Below are 25,245 nucleotides of genomic sequence, written 5' to 3'. Positions count from 1 at the left end.
TGCCAGGACTGTTGAGAAGCCAGTTTTACCTGAAGTTTTTCACATGGTCTTCGACTGTGGTTAATTCCAGAGCATTGTCTAAAGCGCTCACATAGGAGAGAGCCTGAGTAGAAGAGCCCCAGTTCACATCTGTGGACAAGGGAGGAGTTTGGCATAAAAACCATGACCTTTCCTCTGTAAACTGTGAACAATCATAATAGTTTTCTCTAGCTAAACCAGCTGTGACAAATGGCCAAATGAGAATGACATTTCCTGGACAGAGTATTAGTTCTTCTATGAACACTGTGGGAATTCCAGGAAAGGAGACCTGTGATCCTAGCATCTTGCATATGTGTGTTTGTGGAGGAGGTTTGTAGTGACTTGAGTGCAGACAGACAGACTTGGAAGGATAAATTCATAGGGTTTCACTAATTCCTAAACTGAAAAAAGAAAAGAGGCATCTCCGAATATGCAGACAACGGGCAGCACATTCTTTTTTTTAAGAGTCAAACTTAATTGAATAGTTGAGAAACTTCCAAGAAATGAAGAGGATCAGAATTTAGCAAGATATTAGTTCATCACTGAGAGCCTCATCAACATGTTTGTAGGCAGACCAGCTTGACCATACCCTTATCTCTTCAGACCTGGAACCTTACTTTATAATAAGGGAGATAAGCATGACCTTTCTCTGTCTTAGCAAACAAACACATTAAATATTACATAAAAATTTAAAATTTTTTTCTTTTTAAAATTTTTTATTGATAAATTTTTTATTTACAGACCTTTCTCTGTCTTAGCAAACACATTAAATATTACATAAAACTTTTAATTTTTTTTCTTTTTAAAATTTTTTATTTACAAAAAGGAAACATTGACTAAACCATAGGATAAGAGGGGTACAACTCCACACAGTTCCCACCACTAGAACACTGTATCCCATCTCCTCCCCCGATAGCTTTCCTTTTCTTTAACCCTCTGGGAGTATGGACCCAAGGTCATTGTGGGGTGCAGAAGGTTGAAGGTCTGGCTTCTGTAATTGCTTCCCTGCTGAACATGGGCGTTGACAGGTTGATCCATACTCCTGAGATTCCCAAACATACATGATGGGCCTAGACCTCAAATAAATCCCTCTCTCTATTGTTACCAGTCATTTCTATCAGGAATAACACAATAGACCTTTATGTGGGCCCCCTTAGGACCTTGCCTTCAACTTGGATCAACAATGATAGAGAATGTTCCTTCCTCCGAAGGGAGGATGGACAACATACTCTATGCTACGCCTGAGGAAGATGGGTCATGATATTGGGGCCGCTTGGAATGTTCCTACTCATGACCACAGAATGTGAGCTCAGATCTAGAGGGATGCAGAGGTCACATAGGCTCCTAAGCTGATTATGGGCCCCAGATCACATCAAATCGATGGGGTTTACAGTCAACAATATTTATACCCCTTTCCCATATTAGGGAGCTACTCTCTTCCCCATCCAGATTTCTGGTCCTTTTTCCAGCCATGACATCATCTCCCCAGACAATAGCTTGGATCTATGTGTATATCAGATTTCATGCTCAGGGGAGAAAAGAAAAAGGAAAGAAAGAAAAAAAAACTAGTATAGCCACAGGCCCTTTGGAATTTAACTAAAATATGCCAGCTAGCTATCTACAAAATGGAGGACCCCCCAACTCTTCATCTGCACTATTGCAGCCTTTAGATCCATGATTGGCCAACAATTTGTTTGGCTTTGTATGTTAACTCTCTTGTCAGCCACCAGGTTCCAGATGCTAGCATGATGCCGACCAGACTACCTTGGACAGACGACCCCACCAATGTGCCCTGGAGCTCTGCTTTCCCCAGAGCCCTTCCCCACTAGGGAAAGAGAGAAATCTTCTAAATTTATGAGAGGAAGTCCCTGACAGTAATGTACAAATTCACCCCAGATGGCAGACACAACCATCTCTTAGTACTAGTTTGGAAAGGTCATGGAAGTGGCGGTGGCGATAAGAAAGATTGATATTGACTAAGTGTTTAAGATATACCTGGCATTTTAGCTCATCTTAGGTTATTTTGTTCTTAAAAAAAACACAACTAGTTGATTATCTATATATACTTTTTTTAATTTGCTTTATTTTTCCCCCTTTTGTTGCCCTTGTTTTTCTATTTTTTTTTGATTTATTATTGTTGTTGTTATTGATGCCGTCATTGTTGGATAGGACAGAGAGAAATGGAGAGAGGAGGGGAAGACAGAGAGGGGGAGAGAAAGACAGACACCTACAGACCTGCCTCGTCACCTGTGAAGCGACCTCCTGCAGGTGGGAGTCAGGGACTCAAACTGGGATCCTTAAGCTGATCCTTGTGCTTGGTGCCATGTGTGCTTAACCCACTGAGTTACCATCTGACCCCCTCTATATATACTTTTTAAAAAATAGACAGAGAAGGTGAGGGTGGAAGGGTGGGGACCACAGCACTGGAGCTTCCTTCAATGTGGTGGGGTCAGGCTCAAAGCTGGGTTGTGCACATGGCAGAACAGTTCACTATCCAAGTAAACTGTTTTGCCAGCCAGCCTTCAGATATACATATATATATTTCCTCATGTTATAAATCAGTCTAACTCAAAAATGGATAAAAGACATAAATTAAAATAAAAAATTTCTGTAAGAACTTTGTGACCCTCAATTAGGGAAAGACAGATTAGAAACAAAGGTGTCCAACCATGAAGAAAAAAACAGACTTCATAAACATTAAGAACTTCTTGTCTTCAAAGCAAATTATAAGGAATATGAAAGATAGGGTTTGAACTGCATGAATAAAATATTTGCAAAACATGTATTTTCAAACAATTTGCATCCAGAATACACAAAGAACTCTCAAAACTGAGTCATAAACAAAAACTAAAAAAAAAACAATAGAGGAATGGCTTAAATAGACACTTGCTTAAATAAAACTATATGGATGACTATATGGATGAGATGTTTGGTTTAATTAGTCAGGGAAAAATGCAAACCAACTCACCAACATAGCATTCTACATCTGTTATGCTGGCTTTAAAAAATTAACTTACTGACAGGACTAAGTGCCGAGAAAGATGTCAAACAACCAGGAGTTTCATGCATTGCTGGTGGGAAGGGAAAATGGCCATGGACTGCGTAAAACCAATCTGGCAGCTTCTTATAAAGTTGTATACATATTTATTTATTTAGCAGAGCACTGCTGAGCTCTGGCTAATTGTGGTGCTGGGGATTGAACCTATGTCCTCGGAGCCTCAGACATGAGAGTCGTTTTGCACAACCATTATTCTATCACCCCCACCTTATATACATTTATATAATCGGAAATCCTTACTCCTAGTTATTCCACTGCTAGGGTCATTTTGACACCATAAGCTGGAGGTTATCCAGAAGCCCATCAGCTAGTGAACACTTTTTTTCTCTCGAAAATCTGAAATATATTCATATACTAGTATACAATTGAACAACATAAGAGAACCCACTACTTATCCATGCAACAATATGGATGGATCAAAGCTGGGGGAGGGGGGGAGAAATAAGGAAAGTAGTTGCTAGCTGTTAAGTCAAAGTTAAGACTAACTAACCAATTGTAGAGGGCCTTCTAGGTATACTGGAAATGCCCTTGTCTTTTTTTGTTTCAGCATCCAGAGTTATCACTGGGGCTCGGTGCCTGCACTTCTTCTTCTAGTGTTTGCCGGTGCCTGCACTATGAATCCACTGCTCCTGGTGGCCATCTTTTTTCCATTGTTGGTGTTGCTGTTATTGTTGCTGCTGCTGTTGTTGTTGGATAGGACAGAGAGAAACAGAGATGAGGGGAAGACAGAGAAGGGGAGAGAAAGATAGACATCTGCAGACTTGCTTCTTCACCGCTTGTGAAGTGATGCCCCTGCAGGTGGGGGATCCAGGAGCTTTCAACCGGGATCCTAACGCTGGTCTTTGCACTTCACAATGTCCTTGTCTTGATTGTGGTGGCAGTTATAAGCCTAAGTCTGCCAAAACTATCAGGCTGTATATTTAAAAGGGATGTATTTTATTATATGTAAAACACAATGGATATTAAAATATATAATGCAATGAAGAAACACAATGAACCAACCCCTGCAGGGTATATGGAGTATATATAAGGCATATGCAGGTGGTTTCCTGTCTAGTTCCTGAGACTTCTCACTACATGCTCAGTGGTTTTGCATCTCCTTGCTTCAATCCATGCTTCTCATGGATTTGAAAATCAATGTTTGGGGGTCAGGTGGTGGAGACAGACCCAATAGAGTGCAGTAGGGTCCAGGGTCAAGCCCCTACACCCCACCCACAGGAGGAAAGTTTTATGAGTGGTAAAACAGTGTTGCAGGTCTCAATCTGTCTATCTCTGTCTCTGTATCTCTTTTCTGTCTCTCTCTCCTCCCCTCACTCTTCTCCTTCTCTATCTACCATTTCTCTCTAGACTTCTCTGTCTCTATCCAATAAATTAATAAATAAATTAAACATAAAGTCAAAGTTCAAAATTCAGACTGAATTATGCATCTTTAAAATTTTTTTTTAAAAACTTTATTCTGTTTTCTAGGGCAGAGAGAAATTTAGAGGCAAAGGGGATAGAGAGGGAGAGAGAGATATCTACAGCATTGTTTCACAGTTCTTGAACCTTTGCAGGTGGAGACTGGGGGCTTGAACCCAGGTCCTTGTGCACTGTAAGGTGTACACTTAACCAGGTGTACCAGCACCTGGTACCTGAATTATGCTTCTCCCTTGAGCATTTTATGGTAGCTTCTTACTGCTCACAATTTTCAGGTTCTCTACCATCACAGGTTTTGTTATGGACTCCAGATTTTTTTTTTTTTTTTGATGGGGTTTTGTACCTGCACAATCTCACTGCTCCTGGCAGACTCTCTCTTTTTCTTCTTGTTGGTCTGCTTCTAAATTCTGCTTCTAAGACCTCTTCTGTTGCACTGCTTATGCTGTGGTCTATTTACATAATCACTGTGTTACCTGGGAACTGCCCTGCCTGCAGGACATTGGTTTAATCTCCACTGGTGCATGCTTTTTCCTTCTCTCCACCCCCTATCCTACATACTTCCTCTTCCTGACACTTCCGCCTCAGGAGACATATAGGACAGCTTTGTGATTAGAGAATAGCTAGATCGAACTGCATCCCTGCTCATCAATAAAGATGGAACTGCGTTCCCAGCTCAGCCATGAGTCCCTGGTTGCCTCTTTCCCACCTGCGAAGCTAGCCCAGCCTGGCATCTTCTCTCCTCTCTCTCTCTCTCTCTCTCTCCTTTTTAGATAGAAGATGAAAGACATACAGAGAGATGGAGACAGAAAGAGAAGGAGAGGCCACACAGTGCTGCTCTACTGCCCATTGGACTCACTGGTGGCATGGTCAAATGTGTACTCTATCAGGTGAACTATCTTGCAGTCTCCGGTATCCCATTAAGTTTCTCTGACCCCAACCTACTTTTCCAGGTTCATCATGTGTCCCCCTTTATATTACTAAAAGCTCCTTCCCATCTCCGGTCTTGGAGCCTTCTAGTTGTTATATGTGCATACATGCTTCCAATGGCTTCATTCAGGCTTTCCTCTCTGCCTAGAATATCCTTCTCTAATTCTGTTCCATTAGTCAGCACCTAGTCTCTCACTTTAAAAAATAAGCTCACTTATTGTTCTTTCAACAAATATTTATTAGTATGTTATGAGTCCTCATTCTGAGAATGCAAGCCATGAACCCAGAAAGCTTTCTTGACCATCTCTAATTAGTCATTCACTCTCTCTCTTGTTCCTGGCAATCTCTTCATACCATTCTCATGGCACTCACTATGGTATGCTACATTCGTTTTCCTTGTGGCTCTGTGAGCTCCTTGAAGACATAAAGTGTATCTCACTGCAGAAGATGTTATTAAAAGGTGACACGATGGAACACTTGCGGAGCTTGGTATCATGTACATACTAGCTAAAATGTCAGTTTTATCACGTTCCCTCCATGACCTAGACTCGTGGTCAACTCTTTGATTTTTCTTTGGGGCAATACTAACAGCCTACTATGCAGTATTACTGTGAGAATTAAATAGTGCATTACCATACAATAGGTGCTCAGTGGATTAATTGCTGCCCTTATTCTATTACATTCCCAACCACTGTAGACATGGCCCACCTAAGCAAGTAGGAGTTGTTCCAGAAACGCTTCTTGAGAGGAGCAGTTACAGCTATAGAAAACCCCATCCACACGCAGGCCTGCTTATCTTACCTGGCTTCTTATAAGTCACGTAGATATAGAGAAAGAACTCGATGACATAAGTGATGACAGCTGCCCACCAGTTGATGACAAACATGACTGCGCAGCACAAAATAGCTCCAAAGAGAGATACCCACATGTTGTAAATTCCATATGCAGGTCTCCAGCCTAAAAGTGGAAAAAAAAAATACATGTATGTGCACAAGAGAAGCTACAGTCACCATCATGCACCGCTTATTTTCAGAATACAAGCAACTGATTTTTTGCTTAGTATAAAAATCAGAGATTTTAGGCCAATTGAATTCTCAACAGTTTCTGTAATGTGTAGTCCCTTGCCCATATGGCTCAATTATGCCATATATGCATGCTGTGAAATATAGAATCTTGTCACTCATGGCCCCTTCATACTTTCTTTACACTCCATGACTGTTGTTCCAAACTAAGATTCCTTGAGTCTTTGATATCTATGGAATATCTGTGTGACTCAAGAGAGTTAAGTTATATGGCCAGGCAGTGACATCCCTGGTCCTCACCCATAGGGGAATGAGTGGTGAGGCAGGACTGTGGGTGTCTCTCTGTCACTTTTCCTCTCACTACCTCCCCCTCCTTCTCAATTTCTCTCTGTCTCTATTAAATAATTAAATATAAAAGCTAAAAAGAAAAAAGAAGAATTAGAGGGCTGGGTGGTGACACATGTGGTTGAGTGCCTATGTTATAATGCACGAGGACCTGGGTTTGAGGCCCAGGTCCCCATCTTCAGGGGAAAAGCTGCAGTCCCTCTGTCTCTCTCCCTCTTGATTTTTGGCTGTCTCTATCCAGTAAATAAAGATAATAAAAATAGTTAATAAAAACAGAATTAAAACATAAAGTCAAGTTAGAGCAATAAGCACATTATTCTCATGAAGAAGGAAGAGCAGTCTTCAAAAATCAGTCCAATGATTGCCTGCTAACTTTTAAAAAAAAATTTTATTTTATTTATTTATTCCCTTTTGTTTTCCTTATTGTTTTATTGTTGTAATCATCATTGTTGGATAGGACAGAGAGAAATGTAGAGAGGAAGGGGAAGACAGAGAGGGGGAGAGAAAGATAGACACCTGCAGACCTGCTTCACCGCTTGTGAAGCGATTCCCCTGCAGGTGGGGAGCCAGGGCTAGAACTGGGATCCTTAAAGATCCTTAACGCCGGTCCTGCGCTTTGCGCCACCTGTGCTTAACCCATTGCACTACAGACCAACTCCCTCCTGCTAACTTTTTTTTTTTCTCTCTGAGAGGGTAATACTTGATTTTTGAGAAATAGTAATTTGTTAGAAAAGAGCATGGTGTTTCTCTGCAATGGCTTCTTAAATACAGCACAGCAATATGCTGTACATTCAGCACTGAAATTGTTTCTCACAGTTCATATACACTTGAGAATTATCATGTTCTATTCATTCCCTGGGATGAAAGAAATTGGGACTCAGTGTAGTCAGGATAGGGATGCTTTAATCTGAAGGACAAGTTTGGTTTCTGGAAGACACGCATTTTCAATTTGGAGTTGCCAAAACAGAGCAGAACGGTCAGTTTCCAAGAGTAGTTTCCCAGATGGCCACAAGGTGGAAATCACACTTTGAGAATCGCTGGAAATGCTCTGATTTCTCTTTTAGTCTCTCTCTCTCCCTCCCCCACCCCTGTGTGTGTTTCTTTTTCCAGGTGCTCATGTATCTCCCTGTATGTTATTCCTCTCCTTATCTCACCTTTGTTCCTTCCTTCCTTTTCACTCCTCTCCCTGCCCATTTTTATTGCTTCACTTTGTATTTACAAAAATGGACATCACATGATACAAAGACACACCTTCTTCTGATGTAATCTGACTAGCACTTAATGTCCTCTGCTTAAAAGAATACAAACAACAACAACAACAAAACAGTAAAAAAGTTATGGATTATGTCTTGGAGCATAGTGGCCTTGGGTGGATGAAGGCTCCCCTTCCATTTATGAAAACATTAAAAAAATATTTATTGATTTATTTTCCCTTTTTTTGCCCTTGTTTTATTGTTGTTATTGCTGTCGCTGTTGTTGGATAGGACAGAGAGAAATGGAGAGAGGAGGGAAAACAAAGGGGGAGAGAAAGATAGACACCTGCAGACCTGCTTCACTGCCTGTGAAGTGAATAAATGCATATATTTATCCTGCAGGGGGAGAGCCAGGGGGCTCTAACTGGGATCCTTACACCCTTCCTTATGCTTTGCACCATGTGCGCTTAACTCACTGCGCTACTGCCAGACTCCCTTATTAAAACATTTTGTCTCATTGGCAATAAATTTTTTTCCCAAAGGGAACTTTAGATGGTGGCAGGTCCTAAAAATGGAAATATGTTGATAGCTTTGATGAAAATCCTTGTTCTGCTAACACTGGCTAAGAATCATGACAAATAATATCTCTGGCTTGCAGTTTCCTCATGTATTAAGTGAGGAGTCAGTACTACACTTCTGTTCTAAATTAAAAGCTTCCTCACTTACAAAAAAGAAAAGAAAAAGGGAAAAGGAAGTCCGAGTCCAGAGTCCTGAAGATCAGTGGTAGCATGTCCCTGTTCTGGTGCAAGTGCAGAAGCGCTTCTATTGTGCAAAGGGAGCAGGGAAAGCTGAGGGTGATGAGGTTGGGGAGTTTAAGTTGTGCAGGGGATGTCACTGACTTCAGCGTGGATCTGCAGGGACTACACTCAGCAGGTAATTATGGGAACTACTCATCCTTCTCTTCTGCACCATGGGCAAGAAACAAATTGATAGTAAGGAAGTTTCAAATATATACATTTATTCCACTTCTATGGTCACTTTCACCCTGGAAATAAATAGTGGTGTTTTTCTACAGCTGAAATAAATGTGGTTTCTCTTGCAATGAATAATTTATTGCCGCAGGAGAAAATTGACTTTACGGTTGGTCAAAAAAGGCCATTGCTCAAATGATTCTTTTTCTATTTCAGAAGTCATCCCCCAACTCACCAGAATAAAGTGGATTACACTGCCCACTAGGATATCAGGAAACATATGAACACAGATCAAGCTCTTTCACTGGGCTTATTGAATTTTTTTTTTTTTCCTGAAATATCCTATTTGCTCAGGCTAATTTTAGTTTTGAAAAGTTAGCTTACCTGGAGACTTGGCATACGAGGCATGGAAGCAAGAGAAATTAATAAGCGCGTACGAGGCCAGGAAGAAGTTGGAGATGATGGGGGCAATGGTGTTGAGTTCCGCTGTAAAGGAAACAGAAGTGAACATGTATGTGTGACCGATGAGACCAGGAGCCGAACAGCTGGTGGAGCCTGGAAGCTTGACTTTATTTGGAAATTGAAAACATAGCTAGCATCTGTCAAAGTTTAAGAAGTTAGTGATTTGTCTTTGGGGCTGCATGCATTTAAAAATATTTTCTTACGAAGGCTTCCATCAGGCAAGAAGTAAGAAAGCCTACCCATCAGAAAACAGATCTCCAGCTACAGAACATTTGATAGACAATTCTGGGACTAGGGAGATGATAAAATCCCCTGGTTTTATATGTGCCAAACCCTGTGCTCTTTGTATTCTCTTTTGCATATGACTAGAAGGTTCTACAGGGCAACAGATAAGTTAAATACCAGTTCACACAGGATGTATATTGTACAAAGGACTCTGGGGAAGGAGGGAGGGGCAGGGCTTGGAGAGGGCCTTGGGCTCCTGGTGCCTGGTGATGGAAAAGGATCTAAAGGTGGGGGAGGGGTAGATAGCACAATGGTTATGCAAAGAGAATCTCATGCCTGAGGCTCCAAAGTCCCAGGTTCAATCCCCTGCACCACCATCAGCCAGAGCAAAAACAAATAAATAAGAAAGAAAGAGAGAAAGGAAGGAAGGAAGGAAGGAAGGAAGGAAGGAAGGAAGGAAGGAAGGAAGGAAAGGACCTAAATTAGGGGTGAGAGTGTTTTGCAGACACCTATTATAGTTACCCATGCATCAACAACTGTACTGTAAATCACTAAGTTCCCCAATAAAATGATAAAAATAAATAAATTCTAATCCACACTACAGAAATGCATATTGGAATTGGAAATCTCTCTGGACATATCCCACTTGCTATCTCATATTTAGAAACATTCTTATTGGGGCTGGGTGGTGGCACACCTGGTTGAGCACACTTTACAATGCACAAAGACCTGCATAGGACTCCCCCCCCCCCCCCCCCGCCATGGTTCCCTGCAGGAAGAAAGCTTTGCAAGTGGTGAAGCAGTTCTGCATGTGTCTCTCTTTCTCCCTATCTCCCCTTTCCCTCTTGATTTCTGGCTGTCTCGAACCAATAAATAAATAAAAATAATAAAAACTATAAACATTCTTATTTATCCAAAGGTTGGATACCTCTTGATCCCAGTAATACAAGCCCGGGTTGCATCTTGATGATTCTAGAACATGGGTGTCAGCAAAGAAACAGGCAAAAATAGCTGCCACAGAGTTTATGTCATGAAGCCCACCTGCAACTTTCTGAGTGACTTAAAAGACGCGTCTTACATAATTTTCAACCTTGACTACTTGATCAGTTAGAAGCGGGACAAGGTGGCAATCTGAAGTCATTAAGCTTATATTACATAAGTGAAATATCTGCATACAGTTCCTTTTTGTTTAAGCGTTTAGATGCTAACATAGGGAGTCCTCTTTTACTTCTGCCTTGCAGAAAGCTTAGGAGGATGAGTGACTTTGGTCCCTTCCTGAGTTTCCATGTTGCAGATGAGGCCCCCTTCTTGGCAGCCCAGACTGAGGGAGGGCTCTGCCCATTCACACAGCTACCATAGTACTTGCCTGTTGCTTTCTTGACTCTGATGGACTCATGAGTAACTTATAGAGAAGTGAGGGGTATGCAGGATAACAATAACACCAATGAATGTGCCTCTCAAAGATGATAGAACCATTTCTCTACTGCTTATGGAAAGGAAACCAAGATTGCAATCCAGGTAAGCAGTTATCAAATACTAGTGACTTTCAAAAACTTTCAAGAAGTTAGAAAAAAAAAAAAAAAAGCAGAATCCTTATCCTCAGGGATTCTGATTCTAATTCTGGGATTGGAATTTGCACCTGAAAAATATGTGCTTTACCAAATGCATAAGTGACTTTGGACTACATTTTAAGAGGTGGTATTTCAGTTCTCCTGCGAGCCACCAGACCATGGGGTGGACAGCCAGTGCAGCAGGGGAAGGCTTTGGAATCAGACACCATTGGGAAGGATGGAGGAATGATTCTGTTGCACTCGGCTGAATGGTTTTCCAGCCTTCAGATCCAAAGAATAAAGTTCCAAGTCTACCTCAAGTCCTCAAGAGCCCTCCATACATGAAATTTCTCAGATATTCCTTCGAAAGGCTCCAATAAGCTCAAATGGACTATGAAACAGCAGTTGTGTCCTTAAGTTAAGAAAAACACGGGGCCAGGTGGTGGTGAACCTGCTAAAGTGTACACATTGTAGTGGCAAAGACCAGGCCCCCACCTACAATGCGGGTGGGGGGAGGGGGGAGTTGCATGAGTGGTGAAACAGGGCTGCAGGTGTGTGTGTGTGTCTCTCACTCCCAGCCGCTCCCCACCCCCAAGAACACTGCTTAGCTCTGGCTTATGGTGGTGCAAGGGATTGAATTTGGGACCTGGAAGCCTCAGGCATGAGAATGTCTTTGCATAACTATTATGCTATCTCCCTTGTCCTGTCTCTTCCTCTCTCTCTCTGCACTCTCAACTTCTCTGTTTTTATCCAAAATTAATGAATGAAATAACTAAAACAATTTAGATAAGTAAAATTATAAAAAAAAAAAGCTCCTAAAACACACACACACAGCAAAAAAAAAAAAAAAAAAAAAAAAAAAGAACCCCTCTGAGGAATCAGAAGTTTCCCTGTCTTTCAGAAAGAACAAGAAAACTACAAACCAATAAGGATGAATGCCATGGCTATCACAAAGGTGAGGACGTATCCTCTCAAGGGCTCATTGTTTTTCCCATAGCCCTTTGCGAAGAACTGCAGGGCTTTGTAGATGTTGTCCTTGCACAGAGCCTAACAGAAAAGAAGAGGAGAGAAATGTGTCATTTATATCTATGCACAGTCACTTTCCCAAGATGATTCACACAAGCAGATGTGGGGAAGGCTGACGTGATACACAATTGGACAGGCACAAGCGAACACCATAGTTTATCATGTTCTAGATTATTTGAATCAATCTTGTCTATGTGGCAGACAAAGCATCTAAGCCAAATGCAAACATTAAAACAGAGAAAATGATGGAAAAGGACTGTCAGTGACAAGGGATATTCTGGCCTGATCCACACTGGTGGCAGCAGCATTGCGGGGTAGGCTCACCTGAAACACTTTGGGCGCACTGACAAGGGAGGCCAGGGCTGAGGAGAGTGTTGCCGAAAAGATGCCAGCAGTGATGAGGGGACCAAACCCTGACACCATGCTCATGACCTTAAAAAGAAAAAGCCGAGTTAAAAGACTCTCACCCTATGGACAGCTGAACATTTTACTGATTTTTACACACATTCTTCCCTTGCCAATTTCTATAGTTTGAACTTTCCTTTAAAAGTCAATTGCTTCTTAAAAAAAAAAAAATCACTTATTTACTTCATAGAGGTAGAGATAAATTGAGAGGGAAGGGGGAGGTATAGAGGGAAAAAGAGGGGCCAGGTGATTAAGCACACACATTACAGTATACAAGGACCCAGATTCAAGCCCCTGATCCCCATCTGTAGGAGGAAAGCTTCATGAGTGGTGAAACAGGGTTGCAGGTGTCTCTTTTTTTCTCTGTCTCCCCTCTTCTCAGTTTCTCTCTATCTCTATCCAGTAATAAATAAATAAATAAATAAATAAATAACTTTTTTAAGAGAGGGAAAAAGACAGAGACACCTACAGCACTGTTTCACAACTTGAGAAACTTTCCCCCTGCAAATAGGAACTGGGGGCTTGAGCCCTGGTCCTTGTGCATTGTAATATGTGCACTCAACCAGGTGCGCAGCCTCCTAGCCCCCAAAGCCAGCTGCTTTTAACCAGGTATTTCCACCCCCCGCCCCGGCTTCACTCTCAAAGTCATAACTTTTTTTAATGGAAATGATCTTTTTGTGATAATTTTTTTAAATAATGAATTCTCACAACAATACATCTAGAAGATACTGGAAAGAATAAGAAAGGAAGTGGCTTCAGAGATTTTTGACACTCCTTTCCTGCACCTCCTTGGTGGGCATATATTCCTTTGATGCTAGAAATTCTATCCAGCTGAAAGTGGTATGTTAATCAGGTTTGGGGAGGCACTCAGCTGTTTACCAGTCTTTTAAAAGGGATTTTTTTTTTTGTTCTTTCTGCACAACAAGACTTTATGATCCTTTGCTTCTCTGCTCATTAAACATAATTTCAGATCTGAGAGATGATAAGATTTTATCATTTAAGTCTTATTTTGGAATAATGACTTTGGCTGAGCTAATTTCTCTCTTATAGGTTAACAAAACAGATGAATGATGCCTTCATGACAAATGCACTTCTCCCTCTGCTTAGTAATCATTAGACAGATAAATATGTTTCAAGTCCTGTGATTTTCTTCATTTCTCTTGTTTCATCCTCCTTACTCACCTCCCTTTCTGTCACTCACAATGTCCTTCCTGGCCTTGTGTTCTAGGTACTACTCCAGAGACTTTCTTCCTAAGCTAAAGCCTATGACTGAAATGTGTTTCAAGTACTAACTCATCTTGACACCACCCTCTCTCCACCTTGCAATCTGGCACAACTGCTCAGAAAATACATACTAGAAGCAGTCTTTTCATTGGGGGTACAATTCACACAACCACCTGTTCTCTCCCCAGCACAGTATAAGTCACTGCAGAATTTGCAACCACATGATGGGATATGTGATTCCTTCCCCTCCCAAACAAACTGTTCTTGGTTGAATTCATATCAATCAATAATCAGTCAGTTGCAGAGTCCGAAATTTCATGGCACATGATATCCTAGAAATGAAAACAGTAGCAATAATCATTGTTATCATCATCGTTTTTGCAACTCGAACCTGGAAATTGTTCATCAGCCCATACTGACATGGTTCGTGGTGACATCTTGAGAAGTCATAGCCCAACCCACAGGCTGCTGAGCCATTGCAGTTCATCCCGGAAATGATAGTGTCGTTGATGCTTCCGGTGGCGTCCCGGACCACACAGGCCCCTGAGGAAACAATAGTGATATGTCATGTAGTTGAAAACTCTTTTAAGATTTTCATCTGAAAATACACTTCATTTATTTCCAGTTTTCTTCCCCCATCTTCTTTGTCAGTGCTTCCTGAGACACAGTAACTGGAGGTTCCCATCCTCTGAGATGTGGAAGCGCCCCCCTATAGCTCATATGTTGCCATTTCTACTGCTTTGGGTGGTTGGTCCAAGCTCTGAACACTTCTCTAAGGCACTTGGGAAGTGGGGTAGGGTGGGATTGAAGACTAGCAGTTTGGAGTGGGGTGAGGTGGGGTAGGGTGGTGGGATACTCTTATTTTCTGAAACACTCATGGCAATGCTTTACATATGGTATGTACTCAGATCAGATTTCTTGGCTTTGAGCTACTGATGGTATGTTTTTCATGTAGAAGGATTATTGTTTCACATGCAAGATATCCAAAGGATGATATTATTGAATTCTAGTAATTATGATAACTGAGCCTCTCTCTTTCTTTCTCTCTCTCTCTTTCTCTCTTTCTTTTTTATAAAAACAAATAAATGGAGAGGGAAAGGAATAGGGGAGGTGAGAGAGAGAGAGAGTTAAGTGTGTGTTATCTGCAGCACTACTCGACCACTCATGAAGCTTTTGTCTTGCAGGTGGGGACTGGAAACTAAACTCAGTCCTTGGTTGAAACCTTGTTTCTCCTGAATGGTATTCCTTGTATAATTTCTTGAGCAGTTATAATTGTATTTCATATATAATTTTAATGAATTATATGAGACAGAAAATACCTTGAAGAAAAATAGTAAGATTTCCTGGGTAAATTCATGATCAAATAATATTCTATCAAATATTTATCCCAGATGGCCTATTACCTTCACACATTTGGGTATTTCCATTTTATTTTTTTAGAATTTATTTCTGCATTCATTTTTATGAGAGAGAGAGAGAGAGAGAAGTTTCAGGGTACCACTCAGTTCTGGCATCTAGCTATGTCTGGGATTGAACTAGGACCTCTGGTGAGGCAGAGCCAAGATGGTGACTGGAGACACCTGGCTTGAGCTCTGCAAGGAGGTGGCTTCAAAACTGGGAAGTTCGGGTGAGGATGGGAGATCTGGGTCAGTGGTGGAATAAGAGTGCATTGGGTAGGCAGACTAAAGAAGAGCCCTATAATCCATATTTAGGCTGGCAAACAGAGGCCAAAAAGAATAAAAGAAACAGGGATGTAGCTGGGAGTTTTCTGTTTTGCGATTTCACTTTTACCCCCCACCTCAAAGACCAAAGGTAGGAATCTTATTCCTGGTATCAACCTGGATTAGCTGGGGTGTCATTCAAAGTACTAGGAGGATATTTTCCCCTAGCAAAGGCTTTTTTTTTTTTTAAGGGTGCTGGAGCTTTATCTAAGTGACAGAATACCTGACCAATCAGGGCCTCAGTTGTGCCTGAGAGGACGTATTTTCCTCCTCTACTGCTTTGTGTAACTGCTTATTTTAGCTCGGTTTAGGAAGGGGATGAGGCTGCATGGAGCCAACCTGGACTGGTTCAATTTTCAGACTGACTTTTAGGGATATGATTATTATTATTATTATTATTATTAGTGTTTGTCTCTTTTCCTTCCTCCCCAGGTTGAACAAAACTAACTGTTGCTGCTCTTTCCATTGATAGGTGATTGAGTGTGCTACACATTGTGGGAGGAACTTGCTCCTCTCTCTTTCTTCTCTCCACTTCTCTTTTTCTTTCCTTCCAGCTGATATGAACAATCTCTTTAATTCACAGCTTTTCCCCCCACTTTTTTTCTTGTATTCACTGGCACTCATTTGTGAATTATCTTGTAGAAGTCTGACTCAGAGTGGACTCACTCTCTCTCTCTTTCTCTCCCTTTGTCTCTTTCTTCTTTCCTTTCCTCTCTCTTCCCACTATTTCTAGAATTTAAGTTGACAGCTTATTTTCATAATTGTCTATTTTTACCTTTCATTTTGTCTTTCTTTTTTGTATTGTTTGATTTTGTTTTTAGAGTGGAGGTGTTGCTTGGCTTTGGTTGAACTGCATTAATCTTTGCTTTGACTGCTATTGTTGTACTTTCTGAGGTTTTGACTTCATTTGAGAAAAGTCTCTAGTGTGGCCTATACTCACACAACACAACAACTGAAGAACTATAGGACAGAAAAATACAAACCACACCAATAAAAAAAAAAGGTTAAATCAAAAGCAAATAAAACTGCTACTACAGTCAATCAAGATAGGAGCTCAGAAAAAATTCCAAGTAAGCCAGAAGCAACTATAAATAATGAGGATATCCAAACAACAATTAAACTATTAATCACAGAAATGAGGACAGCTATTGAGGATAAGGCTATCAGAAATAGGGAAACAACAGATGAGACCCTCAAGGAAAATACTAGCTACCTTGAGGTAATTAGAGAACTGAAAGCTGAAATAGCTGAACAACCAGCAGAACAAGCTAATACTGTAACTGAACTGAAGAAGCAAGCTGAGGGAAGGGAAAGCAGATTAACAGAAGCAGAAAACAGAATTAGCCAGACAAATGATCAGATAGAGAAAACTAAGGAGGTAAAGGAGCTAAAAAAGATATTAAGAGACACTAAAAACAACAACAGAGACATATGGGATGACCTCAAAGGAAGTAAGATTCATACAATTGGCCTACCAGAGGAAGAAAGAGAGGAAGGGGAAGTAAACATCCTAGAGGAAATAATAGAGGAAAACTTCCCAGCCCTAAATAACAGAAAGGACATTAAGATTCAAGATGCACAGAGAGTCCCAAACAGAATCAACCCAGACCTGAAGACACCAAGACACATCATAGTTACAATGAAAAGAAGGATAAAGAAAGGATCATAAAGGCTGCAAGAGGAAAAAAAAAAGTTACATACAGGGGAAAATCTTTTTTTTTTTAGATTTTATTTATTTATTTATTTATTTATTATGAATTTATTTATTAATGAGCAACATAGGTGGAGAGAGAAAGATCCAGACATCACTCTGGTACATGTGCTGCCAGGGATTGAACTCAGGACCTCATGCTTGAGAGTCCAATGCTTTATCCACCATGCCACCCCTCAGACCATATACAGGGGAAATTCTTCAGCAGACTTCTCCACTCAAATTCTAAAAGCCAGAAGAGAATGGCAAGATATCTATGGAGCTCTCAATGAAAAAGGGTTTCAACCAAGGATAGTATATCTTGCTAGACTTTCATTCAGACTAGATGGAGGGATAAAAACCTTCTCAGATAAGCAACATTTAAAGAGGCAACTATCACCAAGCTTGCCCTGAAGGAGGTTCTAAAGACCTCCTATAAATAAGAACATCCCCAAAATACTTGCCATATATCAGAGCAAATAAAAATTGTTGAGTAATGGCACTGCAATACCTTAAATCCATAATATCAATAAATGTCAAAAGCTTAAATTCATCCACTAAAAGGCACAGAGTGGGAGGATGGATCAGAAAACACAACCCAACCATATGCAAGAATCACACTTGACCCAACGAGACAAACACAGACTTAAAGTGAGAGTATGGAAAACTATCTTACAGGATAGTGGACCACAAAAAAAAAAAAAAAAAAAGGAGGAACAGCCATTCTCATCCTGACACAACTGACTTCAAGTTAAATAAAGTAATAAAAGCTAGGGAAGATCATTACATAATGATCAGAGGATCAATCACTCAAGAAGATTTAATAATTATTAACATCTATGCACCCAATGAGGGCCCATCTAAATACATCAAACACTTACTGAAAGAGCTAAAAAATACATCTATAGTAATACAGTAATAGTAGAAGACTTCAACACCCCACTCTCACACTTAGACAGTTCAACTAGCAGCGAATCAACAAAGAAACAAGGGAATTAATCGAACAGATGGATAGACTACACCTCTTGGACATTTTCAGAGTTCTTCACCCCAAGAAACTGGAATACACATTATTTTTAAATCTACACAGCATATCCCATCTTTAAGGATAGACCATATGATAGGCCACAAAGACAGTATCAACAAATTCAAGAGCATTGAAATCATCCCAGGCTTTTCTCAGACCATAGTGGAATAAAGCCAACACTTAACAACAAACAGAAAATTAGTAAAAGTCACAAAATTTGGAACATAGGACCTCTGGACCTCACTCATGGGGGGTCTTCTAATGTTGAACTATTGTTCTGGATATTTTCTTTCATTGCTTTTTCTTTTCTTTCTTTATTTCCTAATTTATTTATTTTTACCAGAGTCCCACTACTCAGCTCTCACAGGTGACACTGGTCTCTCAGCAAGTCTTTTCCCATAGCTGTATCTTCAGCTCCTGGCCCCCTATTTTCTATAACAGTTCTATGATAAACATTTTATGCATAAGATTTTCCTTCTGTTTCAAAATATTTCTTCAGGGTAGATTCTCAGAAATAGAGGTTAAAAAGTTTTTTAAAATCCTTAATATATATTTAAAACATTTATTTATCATTTTTAATTGATATATGTAGATATAGGTATGAAATGAATATATATATATATATATATATATATATATATATATATATATACTTTCCTGAGTCACTTCAAGGAGAATAAGTCAGCAAACTAAATGCCAACCAATAAAATGCTCATTTTGCTTTTTGAACTCTAGCTGGGGTACATTCTTATTACTTGCTAGTAACTTCAAGAGCAATCTACAGGCATGTGCTTGATTTTAACCACAGAAACCAAGTGTATTCTTTGAATATGAATTATTAGAAGTCATAGATAATCAAGTTGGAAGAGTCATTTGAGATAGTCAATGAAGGAATTCTACTTAGCACTAAGAAATGACCATCCAGGCTGTGCTTAAACCGTTGAAACTACAGATATTGGCCACTAAACAAAACCATCCATTCCAGAATACAACTTTTTTGCAGTTTTTTATGTTGACATGATTTTTGGAAGCATGTTATATTAACTTCTGCATAATGGAACTCTCCAAATTTTCTCAGATCAAAGTTATACACTACTGTTTCTACTAATGATAGGCAGTAGACCTCATGATTAACTTTGTTATATTCCGGGAAAGTATAGAAACATATTACCTACACATCATGGATAAAAACTAGAAAGGTCTCTAACAGCAGATCTGTAACTCGTTATGCCTTCATTCGTTTATTATTTTTTTTAAAGCTCTGATTATATATTTATTTTAAATCTTGAAAGTGTGTAAAGTTCCATGAAATACAAAAGCTAGTCACTAATAGATTATTCAAATCTTTCTCTTTTCTTTACCTTAGAATTAAACACCTGTGCTTCAAAAATGAAACCACTTCCAAGGACTATACTTTCACGGATTATTTCAGTAGTTAATTAAAACTACTCCATGTTTGGTCTAAGGTTCTTCTCTCTCCTAGAAGACAGAAGGCCCCGACTCACTCTCAGATCCCCACCATGTCCACTGTTTTCCATCAGAATCATTACCTTTGAAATGGCAGCTATCTCTCTTCTGCCTGTACACACAAAAACCTATTCTCAAATTAATGCAGTGAGAATGTAGGTGTATCTTGGGTTCCTTGTGAAATCAAAGGTTTTACATGTCCTTAAATGTAACATCAATAACTTCCCCTTCATTTTGAACAATGAAGATTACTAAATAGTCACTCCTTTATTCTTATTTTGAGTGAGAAAGAAAATCATTTGGGAAATTTAACTTTAGATGCTTTCACTGTCATTTAAAAGTATATCAATTTCCCAAGATATTGAAATATAAATTTCTTTCCACATAACTTGGAAGTGCCACAGCAGAGTTAACATTATCCAGTTTCCTCAAAGTGGAGTGGTAGTCAAAGAAGCAGAAGTCCAAGTTAACCAGAAGCCAACTCTCTCTAGATACTTGCACACTCCCAGTTCAAAGCAAAGGACAAGTGGTACAAGCTCTTTGGGGAAATGACCATCAGGGTTTGCTTACTGGACCAGCCTAGGGCTGCACCCCCTGTTGGACAACCTCCCTCCCTGTTTCTCACACCTTCCTCTTCTTTTTTTTTTTTTAAATATTTTATTTTATTTATTTATTCCCTTTTGTTGCCCTTCTTGTTTTTTATTGTTGTAGTTATTATTGTTGTTGTCGTCGTTGTCGGATAGGACAGAGAGAAATGGAGAGAGGAGAGAAAGACAGACACCTGCAGACCTGCTTCACCACCTGTGAAGCGACTTCCCTGCAGGTGGGGAGCCGGGGGTTCGAACCGGGATCCTTATGCCGGTCCTTGTGCTTTGCGCCACCTGCACTTAACCCGCTGCGCTACAGCCCGACTCCCCACACCTTCCTCTTTTACTGTGGCTTGGGCAGGGCACGGGGTGCTTCCCAACAAGGAGGAGGAGGAGGAGTGGCTGTAAATGACAAGTGGAAGAGAAATCAGCTTAGAAACAGCAGGTGAATCCACATCTTTTCTGCTCACTGAGCAGTGAGGGGGCTGAACGCCCACACTGCTGGCAGCTGGGTCTTATTTTAATTTCTTGCCAATTGATGACAGTGACATTTCCATATTAGGGACATCAGTGCACAAAGGAGACACAGTCATTAATTCTACATCTTTTCTGAAGTTTTCCTTTTTCTTTTCCTTCTTTTCTTTAATTTTAATTTTTTTTTAAAATTCTTTGCCCTCTTTTCTCTTGCTTGGCCCTTGCCTGTCTCCTTGACAAAGGATGTGGGTGCTCGAAGTAGGACCATCACCTCAAAAAGCAAAATAGGACTCACTCTGTGTGGGTAGAATGACAGTCACATTAGCTCTCCTCTAGCCCTGACTCAAAGACACCTACATTGTAACTAAATCGTGCTCAAAGTTCTATAGCATACACAAAAGGACATTTAAGGTATTCTCTTTAAAAAGCATTTCTACTTATGTTCCATAGGAAGTTCACTGACCTTGAAGAACATTGAGATTGCTCACAATTCTGGCATTTTGGTGTATCACTTACCTACACAAATAGCAACTCCAATATAAGCGACAGTGGTGATGAGAATGGCCAGCATGGTTCCTCTGGGGATGGCATCTTGGGGATCCTTTGAAAAGATAATGTGGATGTATGAGGAGACAGGGAAGGATAAGAAAATGGAGGCTGTGGGGCCAGGTGGTGCTGCACCAGTTCAACGCACATTAAGTACAAACTGCTAAGACCAATGCAAAGATCTGGGCTCAAGCCCCCAGATCCTCACCTGCAGGGGAGACGCTTCACAAGCAATGAAGCAGGCCTGTTGGTGTCTATCTCCCTTTCTATCTTCCCTCCCTTTTCAATTTCTCTCTCTGTCCTGTCCATTGAAATGGGAAAAATTGGCTACCAGGAGCAGTGGATTTACAGTGCTGCCACTGAGCCCCAGTGATAACCCTTGAGGCAAAAGAAAAAGAAAGAAAGAGAGAAAAAAAAATATATGGAGAGAGAAAGAGAGAGAGAGAGAGAGAGAGAGAAAGAGAGAGAGAGGGGGAGGAAGGGAGAGAAAAACGGAGGAAGGGAGGGAGTAAAACATGGAGGTCGTTTGGAGTTGTTTCTGTATTTTCAAAATATTTTTTTGCCTCTATGGTTATTGCTGGGGGGCTCGGTGCCTACGCCACAAATCCTCTGCTCCTGTAGGCCATTTTTTCCCCTTTCGCTGTCCTTGTTGTTTTATCGTTATTGCAGTTACTATTATTGTTGTTATTGATGTCATTGTTGTTGGATAGGACAGAGAGAAATGGAGAGAGGAGGGGAAGACAGAGAGGGGGAGAGAAAGACAGACACCTGCAGACCTCTTCACCGCTTGTGAAGTGACCTCCCTGCAGGCGGGGAGCCAGGGGCTTGAACCAGCATCCTTACGCTGGTCCAGGTGCTTTGTGCCCTGGGCGCTTAACCCACTGTGCTACTGCAGGACCCCTGGTATTTTCAATTTTTAGGCTACATTTTCTCTTCTCTTCCCTTCTCTTCTCTTCTCTTCTCTTCTCTTCTCTTTTTTCTTTTCTTCTTTTCTCTTCTTTTTTCTTCTTTCCTTTCCTTTTTTTCTTCTCTTTTCTTCTATTCTCTTCTCTCTCTCTTTTTGTTTTTTGCCTCTAGGGTCATCACTGGGGCTCGCTCGGTGGTGCCTGCACTACAAATCCACTGTTCTTGCAGCCATTATTTATTTATTTTTTTGGATAAGACAGAGAAATTGAGAGGGGAGGGGAATATAGAGATGAAGAGAAAGACACCTGTAGATCTTTTACACTGCTTATGAAGTGGCCTCCCTGAAGGTGGGGAGCTGAGGGCTCAGACCTGGGTCCTTGCACTTCTTACTATGTGTGCTTAACCTGGTGGACCACTGCCCAGCCTCCTACATTTTCTAAGTCAAGTCTAAAGACAAGACCAAGCAAATGGCTAAGCACTGAACTTGAGTTTTTTGCTTGTTTGTTTGTTTTTGTTAAATATTTATTTATTTTTAGTGAGGATAGTAACAACAAATGTTGGAGTGGTTTCAGGGGTAAAGGAACACTCCTGCATTGCTGGTAGAAATATAAATTGGTCAAACCCTGTGGAAAGCAGTCAGGCTACCTGATGACCTGGTAATTCTTCTCCTAGGGATATATCCTAAGAAATCAAACACATCCATCCTAAAAGATCTGTGTATAACTATATTCATAGCAACACAATTTGTAATAGCTCAAACTTGGAAGCAACCTAGGTGTCCAACAACAGAAGAGTGGGTAAGAAAGTTGTGGCCTGTATACACAATAGAATACTACTCAGCTACTAAAAATGATGGATTCACCTTCACCTCATCTTGGATGGGACTTGAAGGAATCATGTTAGGTGAAATAAGCCAGAAAGAGAAGGATGGATATGGGATTATCTCACTCACAGGCGGCAGAACTTAAGAAACAAGACAAAAGGGGGAATATAAAATAAAACTTGGATTGATTTGCTATAGTGCACTAAGGCAAAGGGCTCTGGGAAAGATGGATAGGGAGGGGGTTGGGGAAAGGGTGGGATTTCAGGGCCTGCTACACAAAGACGGGCCCAATATGGGAGTGATCGTATTTTGAATCAACCTGTCAATGTCCATGTTCAGTGAAGAAGCAATTACAGAAACCAGACCTCCCACCTTCTGTATCCCATAAATTTTTTTTGTCCATACTTCCAGAGGGAAATATGGAAATAGGGAAATAGGGAAACTTGGGAAACTTCCAGTGGAGGAGATGGGATGGGATTCAGAACTCTGGTGTTGGGAATTGTGTGAAATTGTATCCCTCTTATCTCACAATATTAGTAAATCACTAATAAAAAATGAAGATAAGAAGTTTATATACATAGAAAGAAACTTGCACAAAGATGAAGTTACCTAGTAATTTGGAGAACATTTTTACACAACACATATCTGATGGAGGACTGACACAGAAAAGATACAAAGAAATCATGGAATTCAATTACAGAAAAGCAAGCAGCCCAATAAGAAAATGGTCAAAGTATCTGAATATATAATTCTCTAAAGAATTCATAGATGGCAGGCCCACGCTCGCGCACAAATACACACACACACACACACTCACTCCACATCACTTATTAGAGAAATGCTAATTAAAACCACAGTGAGGGAAGTAATCGGTAGCACAGCGGATTAAGCGCATGTAGCATGAAGAGCAAGGACCTGGGTAAGGATCCCGGTTTGAGCCCTCCACTTCCCACCTGCAGTGGAATTGCTTCACAGGCAGGTCCACAGGTGTCTTTCTCTCCCCCTGTTTTCCCCTCCTCGCTCCATCTCTCTGTCCTATCTAACAACAACGACATCAATAACAACAATAATAACTACAATAACAATAAAAAGGGCGACAAAAGGGAAAATAAATAAATATAGAAAAAACAAAAAAAAACTTTCACACTTGTGAGAATGGCCTACATCTAAAAGGCAGGAAGTAATACATTCTGGTGAGAAAGTAGAGAGAAAGGAACTCTGTACAGTATTGTTGAGAATGCAAACTGATGTAGTTCCTATGGAAAACAGTATGGGCAGTGCTTAAACTAATCAGAAAGCTTATGCTCCAACAATTTCACTCCTAGGCACATATCCAAAGTACACAAAAACACTAAGTTGAAAGGCTATATGCACCCTGGCATTTATAGATGCTCTATTTATTCACAATAGTCAAAATATAAAAGAATCCTAAGTGTTCATTGACAGATAACTAAATAAAAATTTTGTGGAATTTATATTCAATGGAATATTATTCTGTAGTTAAGTAAGATGATGTTGTGTTGGGACAAAATGGATGGAACTAGAGGTGATTCTGCTAAATGAAATAAGTAGTGAAAAATGATCACCAGATGGTAATTCCTTCATATGTGGAATATAGAAAACTTAAGCAAATGAACTTGAGAAAAAAAAAATCACTAACCAATCAAACTGTCTTTTAAACCGAGAACTGAGAATTAGGATGGCTATGGGAAAGGGGAAGGGGTGCAAATTTTATTGGTAGATCTGATGACTGACACACACATATATGTGTGTAAGGCTATATCCCCAAATTCTCATACTTCTGTAAGCCACTGTTAAATTATTAAATAAAGTATTTGGGGAAAGCTAGGAATATACCTTGCACAATGACAGTCTCTTTGTCTCTCCCTCTCTTTTCCTTACTACTATAAGAATAGGCTTACATTAAAAATAACTGTCGGGAGTCCGGCTGTAGTGCAGCGGGTTAAGCGGGTAATGGCGCAAAGCGCCAGAGTGGCATAAGGATCCCAGTTGGAGCCCTGGCTCCCCACCTGCAGGGGAGTCACTTCACAGGCGGTGAAGCAGGTCTGCAGGTGTCTATCTTTCTCTCTGCCTTTGTCTCCCCTCCTCTCTCGATTTCTCTCTGTCCTATCCAATGACAGCAACAACGACAATAATAATAA

General features: G+C 40.4%; 1 protein-coding gene across 5 annotated transcripts in view; it reads right to left on the bottom strand.

Annotated features, from left to right (window-relative positions):
- The window catches only part of SLC12A1 (solute carrier family 12 member 1), a 122,641-nt gene that overhangs the window by 53,751 nt on the left and 43,645 nt on the right, over positions 1–25,245 (bottom strand). For all 5 annotated transcript variants that reach the window (XM_016185650.2, XM_016185651.2, XM_007517317.3 and 2 more), the window contains 7 exons: positions 21,325–21,409; positions 14,234–14,385; positions 12,538–12,645; positions 12,111–12,234; positions 9,335–9,436; positions 6,221–6,376; positions 30–129 (listed from right to left, as the gene is read on the bottom strand). In XM_016185650.2, coding sequence (XP_016041136.1) covers positions 30–129; positions 6,221–6,376; positions 9,335–9,436; positions 12,111–12,234; positions 12,538–12,645; positions 14,234–14,385; positions 21,325–21,409 — 827 coding nt within the window. The remainder of the gene's footprint in view (positions 1–29; positions 130–6,220; positions 6,377–9,334; positions 9,437–12,110; positions 12,235–12,537; positions 12,646–14,233; positions 14,386–21,324; positions 21,410–25,245) is intronic.

Source organism: Erinaceus europaeus, chromosome 16, assembly GCF_950295315.1.
Source record: "Erinaceus europaeus chromosome 16, mEriEur2.1, whole genome shotgun sequence".
NCBI classification, from domain to species: domain Eukaryota; kingdom Metazoa; phylum Chordata; class Mammalia; order Eulipotyphla; family Erinaceidae; genus Erinaceus; species Erinaceus europaeus.
This window is presented reverse-complemented; position numbering and strand designations above follow the sequence as displayed.